Source organism: Oncorhynchus keta, unplaced genomic scaffold (assembly GCF_023373465.1).
Source record: "Oncorhynchus keta strain PuntledgeMale-10-30-2019 unplaced genomic scaffold, Oket_V2 Un_contig_3938_pilon_pilon, whole genome shotgun sequence".
Taxonomy (NCBI): domain Eukaryota; kingdom Metazoa; phylum Chordata; class Actinopteri; order Salmoniformes; family Salmonidae; genus Oncorhynchus; species Oncorhynchus keta.
In genome coordinates, this window is record NW_026287515.1 from 119312 (window position 1) to 141487 (window position 22176).

At 45.4% G+C, this 22176-nt stretch overlaps 1 protein-coding gene across 1 annotated transcript in view; it reads left to right on the top strand.

The window, feature by feature from the left end:
* Positions 1 to 21899, top strand: part of LOC118382360 (dynein axonemal heavy chain 6-like) — a gene marked incomplete at both ends in the record, with an annotated part of 135383 nt that extends 113484 nt beyond the window's left edge. Inside the window, 10 exon segments of the mRNA XM_052508912.1 lie at positions 849 to 1009; positions 5366 to 5416; positions 5419 to 5453; positions 10160 to 10298; positions 12009 to 12128; positions 13503 to 13552; positions 14459 to 14552; positions 15505 to 15635; positions 17702 to 17877; positions 21817 to 21899. Coding sequence (XP_052364872.1) covers positions 849 to 1009; positions 5366 to 5416; positions 5419 to 5453; positions 10160 to 10298; positions 12009 to 12128; positions 13503 to 13552; positions 14459 to 14552; positions 15505 to 15635; positions 17702 to 17877; positions 21817 to 21899 — 1040 coding nt within the window.
* Positions 21900 to 22176: the final 277 nt, after the last annotated feature.

Sequence of the window (22176 nt, forward strand, 5' to 3'; positions counted from 1 at the left end):
AGGGTGAGGTCTATCTCTCTAAGTCAGGGTCTCTCAGTGTTAACCTCTGTATCTCTCTCCAGGGTGAGGTCTATCTCTCTAGGTCAGGGTCTCTCAGTGTTAACCCTCTGTATCTCTCCAGGGTGAGGTCTATCTCTCTAGGTCAGGGTCTCTCAGTGTTAACCCTCTGTATCTCTCTCCAGGGTGAGGTCTATCTCTCTAAGTCAGGTCTCTCAGTGTTAACCCTCTGTATCTCTCTCCAGAGTGAGGTCTATTCTCTCTAGGTCAGGGTCTCTCAGTGTTAACCCTCTGTATCTCTCTCCAGGGTGAGGTCTATCTCTCTAGGTCAGGGTCTCTCAGTGTTAACCTCTGTATCTCTCTCCAGGGTGAGGTCTATCTCTCTAGGTCAGGGTCTCTCAGTGTTAACCCTCTGTATCTCTCTCCAGAGTGAGGTCTATCTCTCTAGGTCAGGGTCTCTCAGTGTTAACCCTCTGTATCTCTCCAGGGTGAGGTCTATCTCTAGGTCAGGGTCTCTCAGTGTTAACCCTCTGTATCTCTCTCCCAGGGTGAGGTCTATCTCTCTAGGTCAGGGTCTCTCAGTGTTAACCCTCTGTATCTCTCTCAGGGTGAGGTCTATCTCTCTAGGTCAGGGTCTCTCAGTGTTAACCCTCTGTATCTCTCTCCAGGGTGAGGTCTATCTCTCTAGGTCAGGGTCTCTCAGTGTTAACCCTATGTATCTCTCTCCAGGGTGAGGTCTATCTCTCTAGGTCAGGGTCTCTCAGTGTTAACCCCATGTATCTCTCTCCAGAGTGAGGTCTATCTCTCTAGGTCAGGGTCTCTCAGTGTTAACCCTCTGTATCTCTCTCCAGGGTGAGGTCTATCTCTCTAGGTCAGGGTCAGGGTCCTATAGCTGAGAAGATGATTCTGGAAGCTCTGAAGAGCGGTAACTGGATCTTCCTCCAGAACTGTCACCTGGCTGTGTCCTGGATGTTAGCCATGGAGGAACTTATCAAGACCTTCACTGAGCCGGGTCAGAACCCCTACACACACACTACATACAGACACCCTACACACACACACTACCTACAGACACCCTACACACACACTACATACACACACCCTAAACACACACACACCCTATAGACACTACCTACAGACACCCACACACTACATACACACACACTACCTACAGACACCCTAAACACACACACTACCTACAGACACCCTACACACCACTACATACACACACCCACACACTACCTACCTACAGACACCCTAAACACACACACACATACACACACCCTACACACACACACTACCAACAGACACCCTAACACACACACACACATACACACACTACACCTACCTACAGACACCCTACACACACACTACACACACTACACACACTACTAGACAGACCCCCTACACACACACTACATATAGACACACCCTACACACACACCCTACACACACACACTACAGACACACCCTACACACACACACCCTACACACACACACACTACCTACAGACACCCTACACACACACTACATACAGACACCCTAAACACACACACTACCTACAGACACCCTACACACACACTACACACACACCCTACACACACACACTACCACAGACACCCACACACACACTACCTACAGACACCCTACACACACACTACATACACACACTACACACACTACATATAGACATACAGACACCCTACACACTACACATACACACTACACACCCTACATATAGACACCCTACACACACACACATAGACACACCCTACATACAAATACAGACACCCTACATATAGACCCCTACACACACACTACTAGACACACCCTACACACATATACACACACCCTACATACAGACACCCTAAACACACACTACACACACCCTACACACACACACCCACCTACCCTACACACACACCCTGCATATAGACACCCTAAACACACACACATACAGACACCCTACACACACACCCTACATATGGACACACACACCCTACACACAGACACCTACACCCTACACACAGACACCCCTACACCCTACACACACACACCCTAAACACACACACACACCCTACATATATACACCCTAAACACACACACACCCTACATACAGACACCCTGTAGACACACACACCCTACATATAGACACACCCTACATACAGACACCCTAAAAACACACACACACCCTACATACAGACACCCTAAACACACACACCCTACATATAGAAACCCTAAACACACACACACACCCTACATAGACACCCTAAACACACACACCCTACATACAGACACCCTAAACACACACACTACAGACACCTAAACACACACACCCTACACACAGACACCCTAAACACACACACCCCACACACAGACACCCTAAACACACACACACCCTACACACACACCCTACATACACACACCCTACATACAGACACCCTAAACACACACACCCTACATACAGACACCCTAAACACACACACACACACCCTACATACATATAGACACCCTACACACACACTACATACAACACCTAAACACACACACACTACCTTACAGACACCCTACATACAGACACCTACCTACAGACACCCTACACACACACTAAACACACACACACCCTACAGACACCCTACCTACAGACACCCTAAACACACACACTACCTACAGACACCCTACAGACATACTAAACATACACACACCCTACACACAGACAGACACCCTACAAACACACACACACACCCTACATATAGACACCCCTAAACACACACACACACCCTACACACACACTAAATACAGACACCCAGACCACACACACACCTACATATAGACACAACAGACACCTAAACACACACACACTACACACCCTAGACACACCCACACACAACACACACCCTACATATAGATACCCTAAACATACACTACATACAGACACCCAACACACACACCACACCACCCTACACCCTACACACACCCTAAACATACACTACATACAGACACCTAAACACACACACTAAATACAGACACCCTACATATAGACACCTACACACACACCACTGGACACCTAGACACACACCTAACACACCCTACACACACCCTACACCTACATATACACACACCCACACACACCCTTTACACACACCCTACTCAGTACATATAGTTACTAAACATACATACATGTAGGACACCTAAAAACACACACCCTACCCACACACACACCCTACATATAGACACCTAAAAACTACACTACAGACACACCCTAAACACACACACCACCCTACATACAGACACCCTAAACACACAGACACCCTACACACAGACACCCTACACACACACACCCTACACACAGACACCCTACACACACACACTACATACACACAGACACCTAAACACACACACCCTACACCAGGTGGTACACACGGACACCCTACACACACACACACACTACATATAGACACCCTACACACACACCCTACATACAGACTCCTGTAGACACACACACCCTACATATAGACCACCCCCTGTGACTAAACACAACACACACACACCCTACATATAGACACCCTAAACACACACACACCCTACATAGACACCCTAAACACACATTAGACACCTAAACACACACCCCCTACATTGTTCCTAAACACACACACACACACCCTACATATAGACACCCTAAACACACACACTACATACAGACACCTAAACACAACACACCCTATTTGGACATATAGACACCTAAACACACACACCACTACACATAGACAGACAGACACCCTAAACACACACACACCTAAACACACACACCCTACATATAGACACCCTAAACACACACACACCCTCAGACACACACACCCTACACCCTACATACACACACCCTACATACAGACAAACACACACATACCTTAGACACCCTACATACAGACACCCTAAACACACACCCCTACATACAGACACCCTAAACACACACACACACCCTACATATAGACCCCTACATACAGACACCCTAAACACACACACACACACACCACTCAACACATACACACACTCCCTACATACAGACACCATACAGACACACTAAACACACACAACCACCCTACATACAGACACCCTAAACCACACACACACCCTACATACAGACACCTAAACAAACACACCCTACATTAGCAGACACCCTAAACACACACACACCCTACATATAGACACCCTACATACAGACACCCTAAACACACACACACACCCTACATACAGACACCCTAAACACACACACACACACCCTACATACCTTAGACACCTACTAACCCTACACACACACACACACCCACATACAGACACCCTAAACACACACACACACCCTACACCCTATAGACACCCTACACACACACACACCCTACATATAGACACCCTACACACACACCCTACATATAGACACCCTACACACCCAGACACCCTAAACACACACAACCCTACAATAGACACCTAAACAACTACACACACACCCTACATATAGACACCCTACATACAGACACCCTAAACACCACACACACACCTACATACAGACACCCTAAAACACACACACACCCTACATATAGACACCCTACATACAGACACCCTAAACACACACACACCCTACATACAGACACCCAACACACACACCCTACATACAGACACCCTACAACACCCTACACAGACACAACCCTACATAGACACCCTAAACAACTTACACACTTTTCACACACCTTAGACACCCTAAACACACACACCCTACATATAGACACCCTAAACTACAACCCTAAACACACACCCTCACACCCTACACATAGACACCCTCAACACACACACACACACACCTACACCCATACACACAGACACCCTACATACACACACCCTACACACACACGCACCATTTATATTGACCATATTCCCTACAGTATATGACATCCTAGGTCATATAGGTAGGATGTAAATTTGTTCTTAACTGAATTGCCTAGTTAAATAAAAGGTCAACTCTAAAAATAAATAAATAAACACTAAAACAAAGTAGATGTCCTAACCGACTTGCCAAAACTATAGTTTGTTTACAAGAAATGTGGAGTGGTTGAAAAAAAATAGTTTTAATGACTCCAACCTAAGTGATGTAAACTTCAACTGTATGTACCTGGGTATCAACCCTGAGGTGTTGCTGTGTCAGGTCAGACACAGGATGAATGGGGATTTGAATGGCTCTCACACACACACCCTGCACCTGCGGCTGTCCTGTGCTGCTGGACCTCTCTAAACGACACGCTATGGACTGGACTGACCCTATGTGTGTGTGTGCTGTGTTTATGTCTACTGACTCATTCTGTCACCTCCTCCCTGTTAGACACGGTGATCCATGAGAACTTCAGGTTGTTCCTGAGCTCCATGCCCACCAAGGACACCCTGTCACCGTCCTCCAGAACTCTGTCAAGGTAACGCCACCTTTACACACAGGCAATAGATTCTACAACTCAAACTTAGGTTCTACTACTCCGTTTAGATTCTGGAACTCAGTCTTAGATGATGAAACTCAGTCTTAGGTTCTAGAATCTCAGTCTTTGGTTCTAGAATCTCAGTCTTAGGTTCTACAATCTCAGACTTAGTTCTACAAACCTCAGTCTTAGGTTCTAGAGCATAACCTTCGGGTTGTCTAACCCTTGAAACAGTATTGATTCTCAAGGCTCTGTTGAGTTATTTATGGATCCTCAGCATTCCGTTAATTTCCTGTTTGCGTCTTTGGACAGATTGTCCCTCTCAACCTTAGCCACTCCTCTCAACCTTAGCCACTCCTCTCAACCTTAGCCACTCCTCTCAACCTTAGCCACTCCTCTCAACCTTAGCCACTCCTCTCAACCTTAGCCACTCCTCTCAACCTTAGCCACTCCTCTCAACCTTAGCCACTCCTCTCAACCTTAGCCACTCCTCTCAACCTTAGCCACCCTCTCAACCTTAGCCACCTCTCAACCTTAGCCACTCCTCTCAACCTTAGCCACTCCTCTCAACCTTAGCCACTCCTCTCAACCTTAGCCACTCCCTCAACCTTAGCCACTCCTCTCAACCTTAGCCACTCCTCTCAACCTTAGCCACTCCTCTCAACCTTAGCCACTCCTCTCAACCTTAGCCACTCCTCTCAACCTTAGCCACTCCTCTCAACCTTAGCCACTCCTCTCAACCTTAGCCACTCCTCTCAACCTTAGCCACTCCTCTCAACCTTAGCCACTCCTCTCAACCTTAGCCACTCCTCTCAACCTTAGCCACTCCTCTCAACCTTAGCCACTCACTCTCAACCTTAGCCACTCCTCTCAACCTTAGCCACTCCTCTCAACCTTAGCCACCTCCTCTCAACCTTAGCCACTCTTTCTCAACCTTAGCCACCCTCTCAACCTTAGCCACCCTCTCAACCTTAGCCACTCCTCTCAACCTTAGCCCCCCCTCTCAACCTTAGCCACTCCTCTCAACCTTAGCCACTCCTCTCAACCTGCATAGCCACTCCTCTCAACCTAGCCACTCCGCTCAATATTGACCATATTCCTACAGGGTCTTCTCAACCTTAGTAGGACTCCTCTCTTAACCTTAGCCAGTTAAATGTCTCATAAAAAATAAATAAATAAGCAAAACAAAGTAGATGTCTAAACCTTGCCAAACTCTATAGTTTCAACCTTGAAAAAAATATTTAATGCCAACCCTCTCAACCTTAGCCTGGGTATCAGGTGGTGAGGTAACCTTAGCCACTTTGTCCTGTGCTGCTGGACCTCTCAACTGGACTTAGCCACTCCTGACTCATTCAACCTCCTCCCTGTTAGCCGGTGATCCTGAGACTTCAACCTGAGCCATGCCCACCAAGGTGTTCCTCACCTCAACCTTAGCTCACCTTTCAACCTTAGCCTTAGGTTCTACTACTCCGTTTTCTCAACCTTAGCCAGTCTTAGGTTCTAATCTCAGTCTTTGTTCTAGAATCTCAGTCTTAGGTTCTACAATCTCAGACTTAGCCACTCCTCTCAACCTAGAGCCACTCCTCTCAATTGGATTTAGCCATGGATCCTCTCAACCTGTAGCGTCACAGATTGTCCTCTCAACCTTAGCCTACCTCTCTCAACCTTAGCCACTCCTCTCAACCTTAGCACACCTCTCAACCTTAGTCCTCTCAACCTCAGCCACTCCTCTCAACCTTAGCCTCCTCTCAACCTTAGCCACTCCTCTCAACCTTAGCCACTCCTCTCAACCTTAGCCACTCCTCTCACCTTAGCCACTCTCTCAACCTTAGCCACTCCTCTCAACCTAGCCACTCCTCTCTTCAGCCACTCCTCTCAACCTTAGCCACACTCCTCTCAACCTTAGCCATTCTCTCAACCACAGCCACTCCTCTCAACTCTTAGCACACCTTCAACCTTAGCCACTCCTCTCAACCTTAGTACTCTTCTCTCAACCTTAGCCACTCCTCTCAACCTTAGCCACTCCTCTCAACCTTAGCCACTCTTCTCAACCTTAGCCACTCCTCTCAACCTTAGCCACCTACTCAGCCTTCTCCCTCCTCCTTAGCCACACAGCCTTGACCTCCTCAATCCCTCCAGGGCTCTTCTCTTGTCCTGTCAGAACACACAGGGCCTCTCAACCTTAGTCCTCTCAACCTTAGCCACTCTTCTCAACCTTAGCCACTACCTTCAACCTTAGCCACTCCTCTCACTTAGCCACTCCTCTCAACCTCAGAACCAGCCACTCTCTCAACCTTAGCCACTCTTCTCAATTATGCCTTCCTCCTACTGTATTCCTCCTCAACCTTACTCAGAACACAACCTTAGCCTTATTCATTTGTCAGAACACACACCTCTCAACCTGTAGTCACTGTCTCAACCTTAGCCACACCTCAACTGTATTCTCAACCTTAGTCAGAACACACACCTCCTACTGTACCTTCATTATGTCTCAACCTTACACTCCTCTCAACCTTGTCCTCTCAACCTTATGTCAGAACACACACTCCTCCAACCTGTATTCAACCTTATGTCAGAACACACACCTCTAACCTGTAGTTCATCCTGTCAACACACACCACCTAGGGCTGTCTCATTATGTCAGAACACACACCTCCTAATTCATTATGTCAGAACACACATCCTACTGTATTCAATGTCTTAGCACACCTCTACTGTATTCATTATGTCAGAACACACACCACCTACTGTGTTCATTATGTCAGAACACACACCTCCTACTGTATTCATTAGTCAGAACACCACCTCCTACTGTATTCATTATGTCAGAACACACACCTCCTACTGTATTCATTATGTCAAACACACCTCCTACTGTATTCATTATGTCAGAACACACACCTTACTGTATTCATTATGTCAGAACACACACCTCCTACTGTATTCATTATGTCAGAACACACACCTCTCTACTGTATTCATTATGTCAGCCACACCTCCTACTGTATTCATTATGTCAGAACACACACCTCCTACTGTATTCATTATGTCAGAACACACACCTCCTACTGTATTCATTATGTCAGAACACACACCTCCTCTCAACTGTATTCATTATGTCAGAACACACACCTCCTACTGTATTCATTATGTCAGAACACACACCTCCTACTGTATTCATTATGTCAGAACACACACCTCCTACTGTATTCATTATGTCAGCACCTCCTACTTGTCAGAACACACACCTCCTACTGTATTCATTATGTCAACCTTAGCCACTCCTCTCAACCTTACACACACCTCTACTGTATTCATTATGTCAGAACACACACCTCCTACTGTATTCATTATGTCAGAACACACACCTCCTACTGTATTCATTCCTCTCAGAACACACACCTTCTCAACTGTATTCATTATGTCTAACACACCTCCTACTGTATTCATTATGTCAGAACACACACTCCTACTGTATTCATTATGTCAGAACACACTCCTACTGTATTCATTATGTCCAGAACACACACCTCCTAACTGTATTCATTATGTCAGAACACACACCTCCTACTGTATTCATTATGTAGAACCATCTCCTACTTATATGTCAGAACACACACTCCTACTGTATGTCAGAACACACACCTAACCTACTGTATTCATTATGTCAGAACACACACCTCCTACTGTATTGGTCAGAACACACACCTCCTACTGTATTCATTATGTCAGAACACACACCTCCTACTGTATTCATTATGTCAGACACACACCTCCTACTGTATTCATTATGTCAGAACACACATTTCCTACTGTATTCATTATGTCAGAACACACACCTCCTACTGTATTCATTGGGCCAGAACACACAACTCATTATGTCAGAACACACACCTCCTACTGTATTCATTATGTCAGAACACACACCCCCTACTGTATTCAGTATGTCACTTGCACGCCATCAACACACACCTGGGACTGTATTCATTATGTCAGAACACACACCTCCTTGTATTCATTATGTCAGAACACACACCTCCTACTGTATTCATTATGTCAGAACACACACCTCCTACTGTATTCATTATGTCAGAACACACACCTCCTACTGTATTCATTATGTCAGAACACACACCTCCTACTGTATTCATTATGTCAGAACACACACCTCCTACTGTATTCATTATGTCAGAACACACACCTCCTACTGTATTCATTATGTCAGAACACACACCTCCTACTGTATTCATTATGTCAGAACACACACCTCCTACTGTATTCATTATGTCAGAACACACACCTCCTACTGTATTCATTATGTCAGAACACACACCTCCTACTGTATTCATTATGTCAGAACACACACCTCTACTGTATTCATTATGTCAGAACACACACCTCCTACTGTATTAATTATGTCAGAACACACACCTCCTACTGTATTCATTATGTCAGAACACACCTCCTACTGTATTCATTATGTCAGAACACACACTCCTACTGTATTCATTATGTCAGAACACACACCTCCTACTGTATTCATTATGTCAGAACACACACCTCCTACTGTATTCATTCATGTCAGAGCACACACCTCCTACTGTATTCATTATGTCAGAACACACACCTCCTACTGTATTCATTGTCTTTGTAACTGTAACTGTTGAAATTGACAGTAGAATAAAAACAGTGAGTGTGTGTTGCAGGAGAGGAAGAAGTTTGGTCCTCTGGGTTGGAACATCCGTTATGAGTTCAACGACAGCGACAGAGAGTGTGCCCTGCTCAACCAGAACCTCTACTGTCAGACTGGTCACATACCCTGGGATGCTCTCATCTACATCACTGGTAGGACTGTGTGTGTGTATCGGCCGCCCTGCCTGTCTCCTGCCTGTCTGTCTCCCTCCTTGCCTGTCTCCCTGCCTGTCTGTCTCCCTCCTTGCCTGTCTCCCTCCTTGCCTGTCTCCCTGCATGTCTCCCTTCCCGCCTCCCTGTCTGCCTGTTTCCCTGCCGGGTCCTCCATTATTCACATTACTGCTGACCACTGTGAGGTTCTGAGAGGTTTAGTAGCAGGGAAGACCCTGAGGTTCTGGGAGGTTTAGTAGCAGGGAAGACCTGAGGTTCTGGGAGGTTTAGTAGCAGGGAAGACCCTGAGGTTCTGGGAGGTTTAGTAGCAGGGAAGACCCTGAGGTTCTGGGAGGTTTAGTAGCAGGGAAGACCCTGAGGTTCTGGGAGGTTTAGTAGCAGGGAAGACCCTGAGGTTCTGGGAGGTTTAGTAGCAGGGAAGACCCTGAGGTTCAGGGAGGAGGTTTAGTAGCAGGGAAGACCCTGAAGTTCTGGGAGGTTTAGTAGCAGGAAGACCCTGAGGTTCTGGGAAGACCCTGAGGTTCTGGGAGGTTTAGTAGCAGGGAAGACCCTGAGGTTCAGGGAGGTTTAGTAGCAGGGAAGACCCTGAGGTTCTGGGAGGTTTAGTAGCAGGGAAGACCCTGCAGTTCTGGGAGGTTTAGTAGCAGGGAAGACCCTGAGGTTCTGGGACTTAAAGCAGGGAAGTAGGTTCTGGAGGTTTAGTAGCAGGGAAGACTGAGGTTCTGGGAGGTTTAGTAGCAGGAAGACCCTGGAGGTTCTGGGAGGTTTAGTAGCAGGGAAGACCCTGAGGTTCTGGGAGGTTTAGTAGCAGGGAAGACCCTGAGGTTCTGGGAGGTTTAGTAGCAGGAAGACCCTGAGGTTCTGGGAGGTTTAGTAGCAGGTATTGTTGTGAATTGTTACTACTGTTACTACTGTACTTTGTAGCTAGGAACACAAGCATTTCGCTACACCTGCAATGGATTTGATTTGAGAATGATGTTTGACAAGGAGGTTACTACACTATATTACTACACTATATTACTACACTATATTACTACACTATATTACTACACTATATTACTACATATTACTACACTATATTACTACACTTCATTACTACACTTCATTACAAAAAGTATCTCTAAACTGACATGTTTTTCCCCTTTTTCAAATTTGACCTTCTAATAATGATTATACATCATGTAAAAATATATTGTGTGATTACACGCTCCTGAGGCCAGATTTGATTTCATGACTGATGTCTTCCATTCTTCCATTTTTTCAGGCTTTGTAATGTTTGTTTAATTCCTAATTCTTTGTATGCAGAAACCATCCATTTGAAAATCATTGGGTGTTTAACCTACAGCATGATATAGTTTTAAACATCCTGAATCAGTGTTCCTCTCTCACTTAGTGTAATAACTGAAAGAAGGGTTCCCTGTTCTGCATTCTAAAGTTTAGAACCTCTATTAGAACCTTCCATTTACCCAGCAGACCCTCTGTTCCACCTCCACTCTGTCTGTAATAGGAATGATTCCAAATGTGCACATGTGTTTTCCACAGCAGGTTCATGTGAAGTGGGTCGTGTTCATTAGGGAAATGACCGTAAAACCAACATGAGCATTTCTTCTGGAGGTAGCCCCTCCAGGTTTCTGTCCATGTTCTTCCTTTCAGTACCTAATGACTCCCCCACCCTCACCCTCTCTCCCCCAGGGGAGATAACCTACGGAGGCAGGGTGACTGATGCCTGGGACCAGCGCTGTCTCCGCACCATCCTCAAACGGTTCTTCTCTCCTGTCACCCTGGACCCAGGGTACACCTTCTCCACCTCAGGTGAAGACCACTGTGTGTGTGTGTGCGTGCAAATTTGTGTGTACAATTTGTGTGTACAAATGTTGCTGAATCTGAGAAACGGGGGGGGGAAAGGTGTGTTCCTGTTGTGTGTCTGTGTGTGTTCAGTGAGATCTAACTGTTGGTATTCTGTCTGTGTGTGTTCAGTGAGATCTAACTGTTGGTATTCTGTCTGTGTGTGTTCAGTGAGATCTAACTGTTGGTATTCTGTCTGTGTGTGTTCAGTGAGATCTAACTGTTGGTATTCTGTCTGTGTGTGTTCAGTGAGATCTAACTGTTGGTATTCTGTCTGTGTGTGTTCAGTGAGATCTAACTGTTGGTATTCTGTCTGTGTGTGTTCAGTGAGATCTAACTGTTGGTATTCTGTCTGTGTGTTCAGTGAGATCTAACTGTTGGTATTCTGTCTGTGTGTTCAGTGAGATCTAACTGTTGGTATTCTGTCTGTGTGTGTTCAGTGAGATCTAACTGTTGGTATTCTGTCTGTGTGTGTTCAGTGAGATCTAACTGTTGGTATTCTGTCTGTGTGTGTTCAGTGAGATCTAACTGTTGGTATTCTGTCTGTGTGTGTTCAGTGAGATCTAACTGTTGGTATTCTGTCTGTGTGTGTTCAGTGAGATCTAACTGTTCGTATTCTGTCTGTGTGTTCAGTGAGATCTAACTGTTGGTATTCTGTCTGTGTGTGTTCAGTGAGATCTAACTGTTGGTATTCTGTCTGTGTGTGTTCAGTGAGATCTAACTGTTCGTATTCTGTATTCTGTCTGTGTGTGTTCAGTGAGATCTAACTGTTGGTATTCTGTCTGTGTGTGTTCAGTGAGATCTAACTGTTGGTATTCTGTCTGTGTGTGTTCAGTGAGATCTAACTGTTGGTATTCTGTCTGTGTGTGTTCAGTGAGATCTAACTGTTGGTATTCTGTCTGTGTGTGTTCAGTGAGATCTAACTGTTGGTATTCTGTCTGTGTGTGTTCAGTGAGATCTAACTGTTGGTATTCTGTCCCTGTGTGTTCAGTGAGATCTAACTGTGTGTGAGATCTAACTGTTGGTATTCTGTCTGTGTGTGTTCAGTGAGATCTAACTGTTGGTATTCTGTCTGTGTGTGTTCAGTGAGATCTAACTGTTGGTATTCTGTCTGTGTGTGTTCAGTGAGATCTAACTGTTGGTATTCTGTCTGTGTGTGTTCAGTGAGATCTAACTGTTGGTATTCTGTCTGTGTGTTCAGTGAGATCTAACTGTTGGTATTCTGTCTGTGTGTGTTCAGTGAGATCTAACTGTTGGTATTCTGTGTGTGTGTGTGTCAGGTGTCAGTGAGGCAGACTAGACTGAGTGACTATAACTGTACTGAGAACCTTCCTCTCATAGACTACCCTGAGATCTTTGGTATGCACGAGAACGCCAACCTCGCCTTCCAGGTGTTCGACACTTCACTCTGCTAATATATTCTCACCTTTAGCTCAGTGAGGCTATGATTCTGGGCTTGGTGGACAGTTAACTATACAGTACCTAATTCAAATCTTGTGTTTTGACAACTTTTGGTATTACTGTCTGAAAATGTGTGTTCAGATCACTAATACAAAACATGTATTTAGCCAGTTAAGAGGAGAACATTACCTTTGATGTCTGACAACATGGATACATACTATAGGTGTATATAGTCTGTGTCCTGTGAGGTCTGACTGTTGGTCATCCTAGTGAGATCTAACGGTGAGGTCTTGTCTGTCTGTTCAGTGAGTCTGGAGACTATGACCTGATCAACACCAACTGTTGGTATTCTGTCTGTGTGTGTTCAGTCAGCCTGTTGGCTGTCTATGTGTGGCAGTGAGATCTAACTTGTATTCTGTCTATGTGTGTCCACGAGCTAACCGACACCATTCTCGTCAAGTGTGTGAGAGTGAGATCTAACTGTAACATGCTGTCTGTGTGTGTCTAGTGAGATCACATCCCTGTTGGTATTATGTCTGTGTGTGTTCAGTGAGTTTGATGTTCTGTCTTTGGTTTGAGATTAAAGTTAGTCTCTCTAAAACTCATTATAGTGTGGTTGAAGTCACTGTATGCACGAGAACGCCAACTCGCCTTCCAGGTTCGACACTTCACTCTGCTTATATATTCTCACCTTTAGCTCAGTGGGCTAATACTGGCTTGGGACAGTTAACTATACAGTACCTAATTCAAATTTACTTTCCACAGATTATTCGGCGTACTGTCTGAAAATAAGAGGTCACATCACTAATACAAAATATACAGCCAGTTAAGAGGAGAAATGTTGTCCTCAAAGCGGTGATGGAGACTATGACCCTGATCAACACTACATCCTGGAGGTACAGCCTCGGGGCCAGCCCGCGGGGCGGGGGCAAGAGCAACGACGAGATCGGGCCCACGAGCTGGCCGACACCATCCTCGCTAAGATCCCGGGTGAGAGAGAGACGTGACGTAACACACACACACACACACACATCCCAGGCTTGATTTATTCTCTGGGTGCTTTTACGGTTTGATGTTCGCTTTGGTTTGAAATTAAAGTTAGTCTCTAAACTCATTATAGTGGTTGAAGTCACTGTCTGATCCTGTCTGCTCTGTCTTCTGTCTGTGTCTGTCTCTCTGTCTGTGTCTGTCTGTTCATCTGTCTTGTCTGTCTGTCTGTCTGTCTGTCTGTTGTCTGTCTGCCTGTCTGTCTGTGTCTGTCTCTCTTCTGCCCTGTGTCTGCCTGTCTTCAAGGTTTGCCCTGCCCGGTCTGTCTGTCTGTCTGTCTCGTCTGTCTGTCTGTCTGTCTGCCTGTCTGTCTGTCTGTGTCTGTCTCTCTCTTTCTGTCTGTGTCTGTCTGTCTGTCTGCCTGTCTGTCTGTGTCTGTTCTCTCTCTTTCTGTCTGTGTCTGTCTGTCTGTCTGTCTGTCTGTCTGTCTGTCTGTCTGTCGTCTGTCTGTCTGTCTCTCTGTCTGTCTGTCTGTCTGCCTGTCGTCTGTGTCTGTCTCTTCTTTCGGTCTGTCTGTCGTTCGTCTGTGTCTGTCTGTCTGTCTGTCTGTCTCTGTGTCTCGTATCTGTCTCTGTCTGTCTGATCTGTCTCTGTCTGTCTGTGTCTGTCTGTCTGTGTCTGTCTGATCTATGTCGGTCTGTCTGTCTCTGTCTGTCTGTCTGTGTCTGTCTGTCTGTCTGTGTCTGTCTGATCTGTCTGTCTGTGTGTCTGATCTGTCTCTGTCTGTCTGTGTCTGTCTGTGTCTGTCTGTCTGAGTCTGTCTGTCTGTCTGTCTGTCTGTGTCTGTCTGATCTGTCTCTGTCTGTCTGTGTCTGTCTGTGTCTGTCTGATCTGTCTCTGTCTGTCTGTGTCTGTCTGTCTGTCTCTCTGTCTCTCTGTCGGTCTGTCTCCTCAGAGTGTCTGGATATGGATGAGGCAGCAGAGGCTCTGTTTATTCGTGACGCCAACGGACGCCTCAAGTAACTCCTCACCACCGTCCTCGGACAGGAAGTAGACCGCTTTAACAGCCTGCTGCGGGTCCTCAGGGTGAGTCAGGGGGTCAGGCATTAGAGGTCAGGGTCAGGCATTAGAGGTCAGGGGTCCCAGTTGTCAGCCATTCATTTTCAGTGTATTTAAATGCTGTGAAATCAGGAGATGATGATTGGTAATGGAAATGCATTGAAAAAGTCCTTGATGAAATGTTAGGACAGCTGTATCGGGTCCATGGTTCCAGCTGCTGCCCCTGGTCTCAATGGAAGGTCCCAGAGGCATAGTGGAGGGACATACACAGTGCATTTGGAATCTATTCACCCCCTTGACTTTTTCCACATTTTGTTACAGCCTTATTCTAAAATGTATTAAATGTAGTTTTGTTTCATCAATCTTACACACAATAGCCCATAAAGACAAAGCAACAAAAATAGTTAAAAAATGTTGGCTTTTTAAATTATTATTATTTTTTTTACAAATTCACATGTTACATTTACATAGATATTCAGACCCTTTACTCAGCACTTGTTGAAGCACCTTTGGCAGTGATTACTGCCTCAAGTCCTCTTGGGTATATATATATATGATGCTACAAGCTTGTCACACCTGATTTTGGGGAGTTTCTCCCGTTCTTCTCTGCAGATCCTCTCAAGCTCTGTCAGGTTGGATGGGGAGCGTTGCTGCACAGCTATTTTCAGGTCTCTCCAGAGATGTCCGATTGGATTCAAGTCCGGCTCTGGCTGGGCCACTCAAGGACATTCAGAGACTTGTCCTGAAGCCACTCCTGCAGTGTCTTGTCTGTTTGCTTAGGGTTGTTGTCCTGTTGGAAGGTGAACTAGTCCTCCAGAGCTCTGAGCAGGTTTTCATCAAGGATCTCTCTGTACTTTGCTCCGTTCATCTTTCCCTCGATCCTGACTATTCTCCTCCCTGCCACTGGAAAACATCCCCACAACATGATGCTGCCACCACCATGCTTCACCGTAGGGATGGTGCCAGGTTTCCTCCAGACGTGACGTTTGGCATTCAGACCAAAGTGTTCAATCTTGGTTTCATCAGACCAGAGAATCTTGTTTCTCATGGTCTGAGAGTTCTTTAGGTGCCTCTTGGCAAACTCCAAGTAGGCTGTGATGTGCCTTTTTACTGAGGAGTGGCTTCCACTTCCACTCTACTATAAAGGCCTGATTGGTGGAGTGCTGCAGAGATGATTGTCCATCTTCACAAAGGAACTCTAGAGCTCTGTCAGAGTGACCATCAGGTTCTTGGTCACCTCCCTGACCAAGGCCCTTCTGATTGCTCAGTTTGGCCAGGCGGCCAGCTCTAGGTAGAGTCTTGACGTTCCAAACGTTTTCCATTATAGAATGATGGAGGACACTGTTCTTGGGGACCTTCAATGCTGCAGACAGTTGTTTTGTACCTTTCCCCAGATCTGTGCCTCCACACAATCCTGTCTCAGAGGTCTACGGTTTTTGCTCTGACATGCACTGTCAACTGTTGGTACCTTATATAGATCTCAAGCACAGGAGGTTGGTGGCACCTTATTTTATGAGGATGGGGCTACCGTTGTAATGACTGGAACCGAATCCAGTTGAATGGGATCAAATACACGAATACACCCGTGTGTGATGCCATCCCATTTGATCCAGACATTATGATGAGCCGTTCTCCCCTCAGCAGCCTCCACTGATCTCAACGATGATCCATGGAAACAGGAAAACAGGGAAACAGGATGCACCGGAGCTCAATTTTGAGTTTCATTGCAAAGTTGAATAGTTATGTAAATGTTATATTTCATTTTTTATATAATATTTGCAAACATTTCTAAAACCCCTGTTTTCGCTTTGTCATTATATGGTATTGTGTGTAGATTGATGAGGGGAAAAAATATAATTGGATCCATTTTAGAATAAAGGCTGTAATGTAACAAATGTGGAAAAAGGGGAATGTGTTTGAATACTTTTTACGAAGAATCTGAATGTGTTTATAAGGACAGATGCTGCAGCCACATTGTTGGCAAACCGTTACTGCAGTGGTGACCTCTGGGTTTATGATGTTCTGTTGTGGATGTCTCAGATAAACACCCACAAACACTTCTCCTCACATTCAGCCTCCCTCCCTCCCTCCAGGTGTCTCTGTGTACCCTCCAGAAGGCTATAGCAGGGCTGGTGGTGATGTCAGAGGAGATGGAGAGGATCTACACCAGTTTCCTCAACAACCAGGTTCCAAACCACTGGAGCACCTCAGCCTACCCCTCCCTCAAACCCCTGGCCAGCTGGGTTAAAGACCTGGCCCTCAGGACCTCTTCATCGAGGTGACAGAGACATCTCTCTCTCTCATAGACACGTGTTGCTGTACAGTTGGGTCATTGAACCTCTCTTTAAGTCCTGAGTCAGACAATTTACCCCCATAACCACATTTTGTGTACATATGTATCGATGTACTACGACACAGTGATACACTATATTTACTTCTCTCAGATGTGTGTGGATGTTGTCATTACATCAGTGACTTGTGTGTCTGTGTGTTGTCATTACATCAGATGGACTTGTGTGTTTGTGTGTTGTCATTACATCAGATGATAAGACTTGTGTGTCTGTGTGTTGTCATTACATCAGATGATAAGACTTGTGTGTTTGTGTGTTGTCATTACATCAGATGGGACTTGTGTGTTTGTGTGTTGTCATTACATCAGATGGGATAAGTGTGTGTCTGTGTGTTGTCATTACATCAGACTTGTGTGTTGTGTGTTGTCATTACATCAAATGGGAGACTTGTGTGTCTGTGTGTTGTCATTACATCAGATGGGAGACTCGTGTGTTTGTGTGTTGTCATTACATCAGATGGGAGACTTGTGTGTCTGTGTGTTGTCATTACATCAGATGGGAGACTTGTGTGTCTGTGTGTTGTCATTACATCAGATGGGAGACTGTCTGTGTCTGGATGTTGTCATTACATCAGATGATAAGACTTGTGTGTTGTGTGTTGTCATTACATCAGATGGGAGACTTGTGTGTCTGTGTGTTGTCATTACATCAGATGGGAGACTTGTGTGTTTGTGTGTTGTCATTACATCAGATGGGAGACTTGTGTGTTGTGTGTTGTCATTACATCAGATGGGAGACTTGTGTGTTTGTGTGTTGTCATTACATCAGATGGGAGACTTGTGTGTCTGTGTGTTGTCATTACATCAGATGGGAGACTTGTGTGTTTGTGTGTTGTCATTACACAGATGGTCATTACACCAGAGACTTGTGTGTCTGTGTGTTGTCATTACACCAGATGATAAGAGTGTCTGTTGTGTTTGTGTGTTGTCATTACATCAGATGGGAGACTTGTGTGTCTGTGTGTTGTCATTACATCAGATGGGAGACTTGTGTGTTTGTGTGTTGTCATTACATCAGATGGGAGACTTGTGTTGTGTGTTGTCATTACATCAGATGACTTGTGTGTTTGTGTGTTGTCATTATCAGATGGGAGACTTGTGTGTTTGTGTGTTGTCATTACATCAGATGATAAGACTTGTGTGTCTGTGTGTTGTCATTACATCAGATGGGAGACTTGTGTGTTTGTGTGTTGTCATTACATCAGATGGGAGACTTGTGTTTGTGTGTTGTCATTACATCAGATGGGAGACTTGTGTGTCTGTGTGTTGTCATTACATCAGATGGGAGACTTGTGTGTTTGTGTGTTGTCATTACATCAGATGGGAGACTTGTGTGTCTGTGTGTTGTCATTACATCAGATGGGAGACTTGTGTGTTTGTGTGTTGTCATTACATCAGATGGAAGACTTGTGTGTCTGTGTGTTGTCATTACATCAGATGATAAGACTGTGTGTGTGTTTGTGTGTTGTCATTACATCAGATGGAAGACTCTGTGTGTTGTGTCTGTGTGTACATCAGTGGAAGACTTGTGTTTGTGTGTTGTCATTACATCAGATGGGAGACTTGTGTGTCTGTGTGTTGTCATTACATCAGATGATGATAAGATGATAAGACTTGTGTGTCTGTGTGTTGTCATTACATCAGATGGAAGACTTTGTGTCTGTGTGTTGTCATTACATCAGATGGGAGACTTGTGTTTGTGTGTTGTCATTACACAGATGGAAAGACTCCGCCCAGGTGATATAGTGGAAACACACATCATGTTTCAGTGCCTGCTGTTAACACAGATCATACCACCATATCACACTCACAGACGAATGTGGACACACACACACACACACACACACACACACACACACACACACACACACACACACACACACACACACACACACACACACACACACACACACACACACACACACACACACACACACAGAGTCATTATCAGGGTAGTAGAGATGGGATGATGTGATAGAGAATCATGTTTAAACATTAGCAGCACGCCATCCACTTCAGACTGACTTCTTTCTTTCTCATCTCTTACTCCCACGTTCTATTCTTCTGTGTCCTTGCTCTGCATTTACCCATCTCTATCTCTCTCTTTCTCTCTTTCCCTCTCCCTAGTCTTCTCTCTTTCCCTCTCCCTAGTCTTCTCTCTTTCCCTCTCCCTAGTCTTCTCTCTTTCTCTCTTTCCCTCTCCCTAGTCTTCTCTCTTTCCCTCTCCCTAGTCTTCTCTCTTTCTCTCTTTCCCTCTCCCTAGTCTTCTCTCTTTCTCTCTTTCCCTCTCCCTAGTCTTCTCTCTTTCCCTCTCCCTAGTCTTCTCTCTTTCCCTCTCCCTAGTCTTCTCTCTTTCCCTCTCCCTAGTCTTCTCTCTTTCCCTCTCCCTAGTCTTCTCTCTTTCTCTCTTTCCCTCTCCCTAGTCTCCTCTGTCTTTCCCTCACCCTAGTCTTCTCTCTTTCCCTCTCCCTAGTCTTCTCTCTTTCTATCTTTCCCTCTCCCTAGTCTCCTCTGTCTTTCCCTCACCCTAGTCTTCTCTCTTTCCCTCTCCCCAGTCTTCTCTCTCTCTCTTTCCCTCTCCCTAGTCTCCTCTGTCTTTCCCTCTCCCTAGTCTTCTCTCTTTCCCTCTCCCTAGTCTTCTTTCTTTCTCTCTTTCCCTCTCCCTTGTCTTCTCTCTTTCCCTCTCCCTAGTCTCCTCTGTCTTTCCCTCTCCCTAGTCTTCTCTCTTTCCCTCTCCCTAGTCTTCTCTCTTTCCCTCTCCCTAGTCTCCTCTGTCTTTCCCTCTCCCTCGTCTTCTCTCTTTCTCTCTTTCCCTCTCCCTAGTCTTCTCTCTTTCTCTCTTTCCCTCTCCCTAGTCTCCTCTGTCTTTCCCTCTCCCTAGTCTTCTCTCTTTCCCTCTCCCTAGTCTTCTCTCTTTCCCTCTCCCTAGTCTTCTCTCTTTCCCTCTCCCTAGTCTTCTCTCTTTCCCTCTCCCTAGTCTTCTCTCTTTCCCTCTCCCTAGTCTTCTCTCTTTCTCTCTTTCCCTCTCCCTAGTCTCCTCTGTCTTTCCCTCACCCTAGTCTTCTCTCTTTCCCTCTCCCGAGTCTTCTCTCTCTCTATCCCTAGTCTTCTCTCTTTCTCTCTTTCCCTCTACCTAGTCTTCTCTCTTTCCCTCTCCCTAGTCTTCTCTTTTTTCTCCCTCTCTCTCCCTAGTCTTCTCTCTCTTTTTTCTCCCTCTCTCTCCCTAGTCTTCTCTCTTTTTTCTCCCTCTCTCTCCCTAGTCTTCTCTCTTTTTTCTCCCTATCTCTCCCTAGTCTTCTCTCTCTTTTTCTCTTTCCCTCTCCCTAGTCTTCTCTCTCTTTTTTTCCCAAGTCTTCCCTCTTTCTCTCTTTCCCTCTCCCTCGTCTTCTCTCTTTTGTCTCCCTCTCTCTCCCTAATCTTCTCTCTTTTTTCTCTCTCTCACTCCCTAGTCTTCTCTCTCTTTGTTTGTCTCTATCTCCAGTCTTCTCTCTCCTCTATCAATTGACATTTTCTATTAGCACGTGAAACATATGTTAACAATGCCAAAGCCAGTGAACTAGATGATAATCTCGCTCTCTCTCTGCTCTCTGTCCATCTCTCATTCTCTCTGTGCACTCGCTCCGTCGCCCCAGACTGAAGCGTCTGTTCCGAGAGACTGGTCTTACTGTGTGTTACGCAATCCCTAAATGTCTACACACAGACAGATGAACATAACCCCAGTCTCTGGTGACAGCCTTACAATTAGGTTCTGGGAACTGAGATTAACATAACCCAATCAAAATCACCCTCTCCTTCGTGTGTGTGTGTGTCTGTGTGTGTGTGTTCATGCAGGGAAACCAACTTCCTCTCTGTCTGTGTGTTTGTGTAGAACTGGATCACTCGGGGTCAGCCCAAATCCTTCTGGATCTCTGGACTATTCTTCCCTCAGGGCTTCCTCACTGGTCAGTACACACCGTCTCCTCTGTTCTCTAGTCAATATTATGTAGTATTAAATATCACTGGTCAGTACACACTGTCTCCTCTGTGTTCTGTTCTCTAGTCAATATTATGTAGTATTAAATATCACTGGTCAGTACACACCATCTCCTCTGTTCTCTAGTCAATATTATGTAGTATTAAATATCACTGGTCAGTACACACTGTCTCCTCTGTTCTCTAGTCAATATTATGTAGTATTAAATATCACTGGTCAGTACACACTGTCTCCTCTGTTCTCTA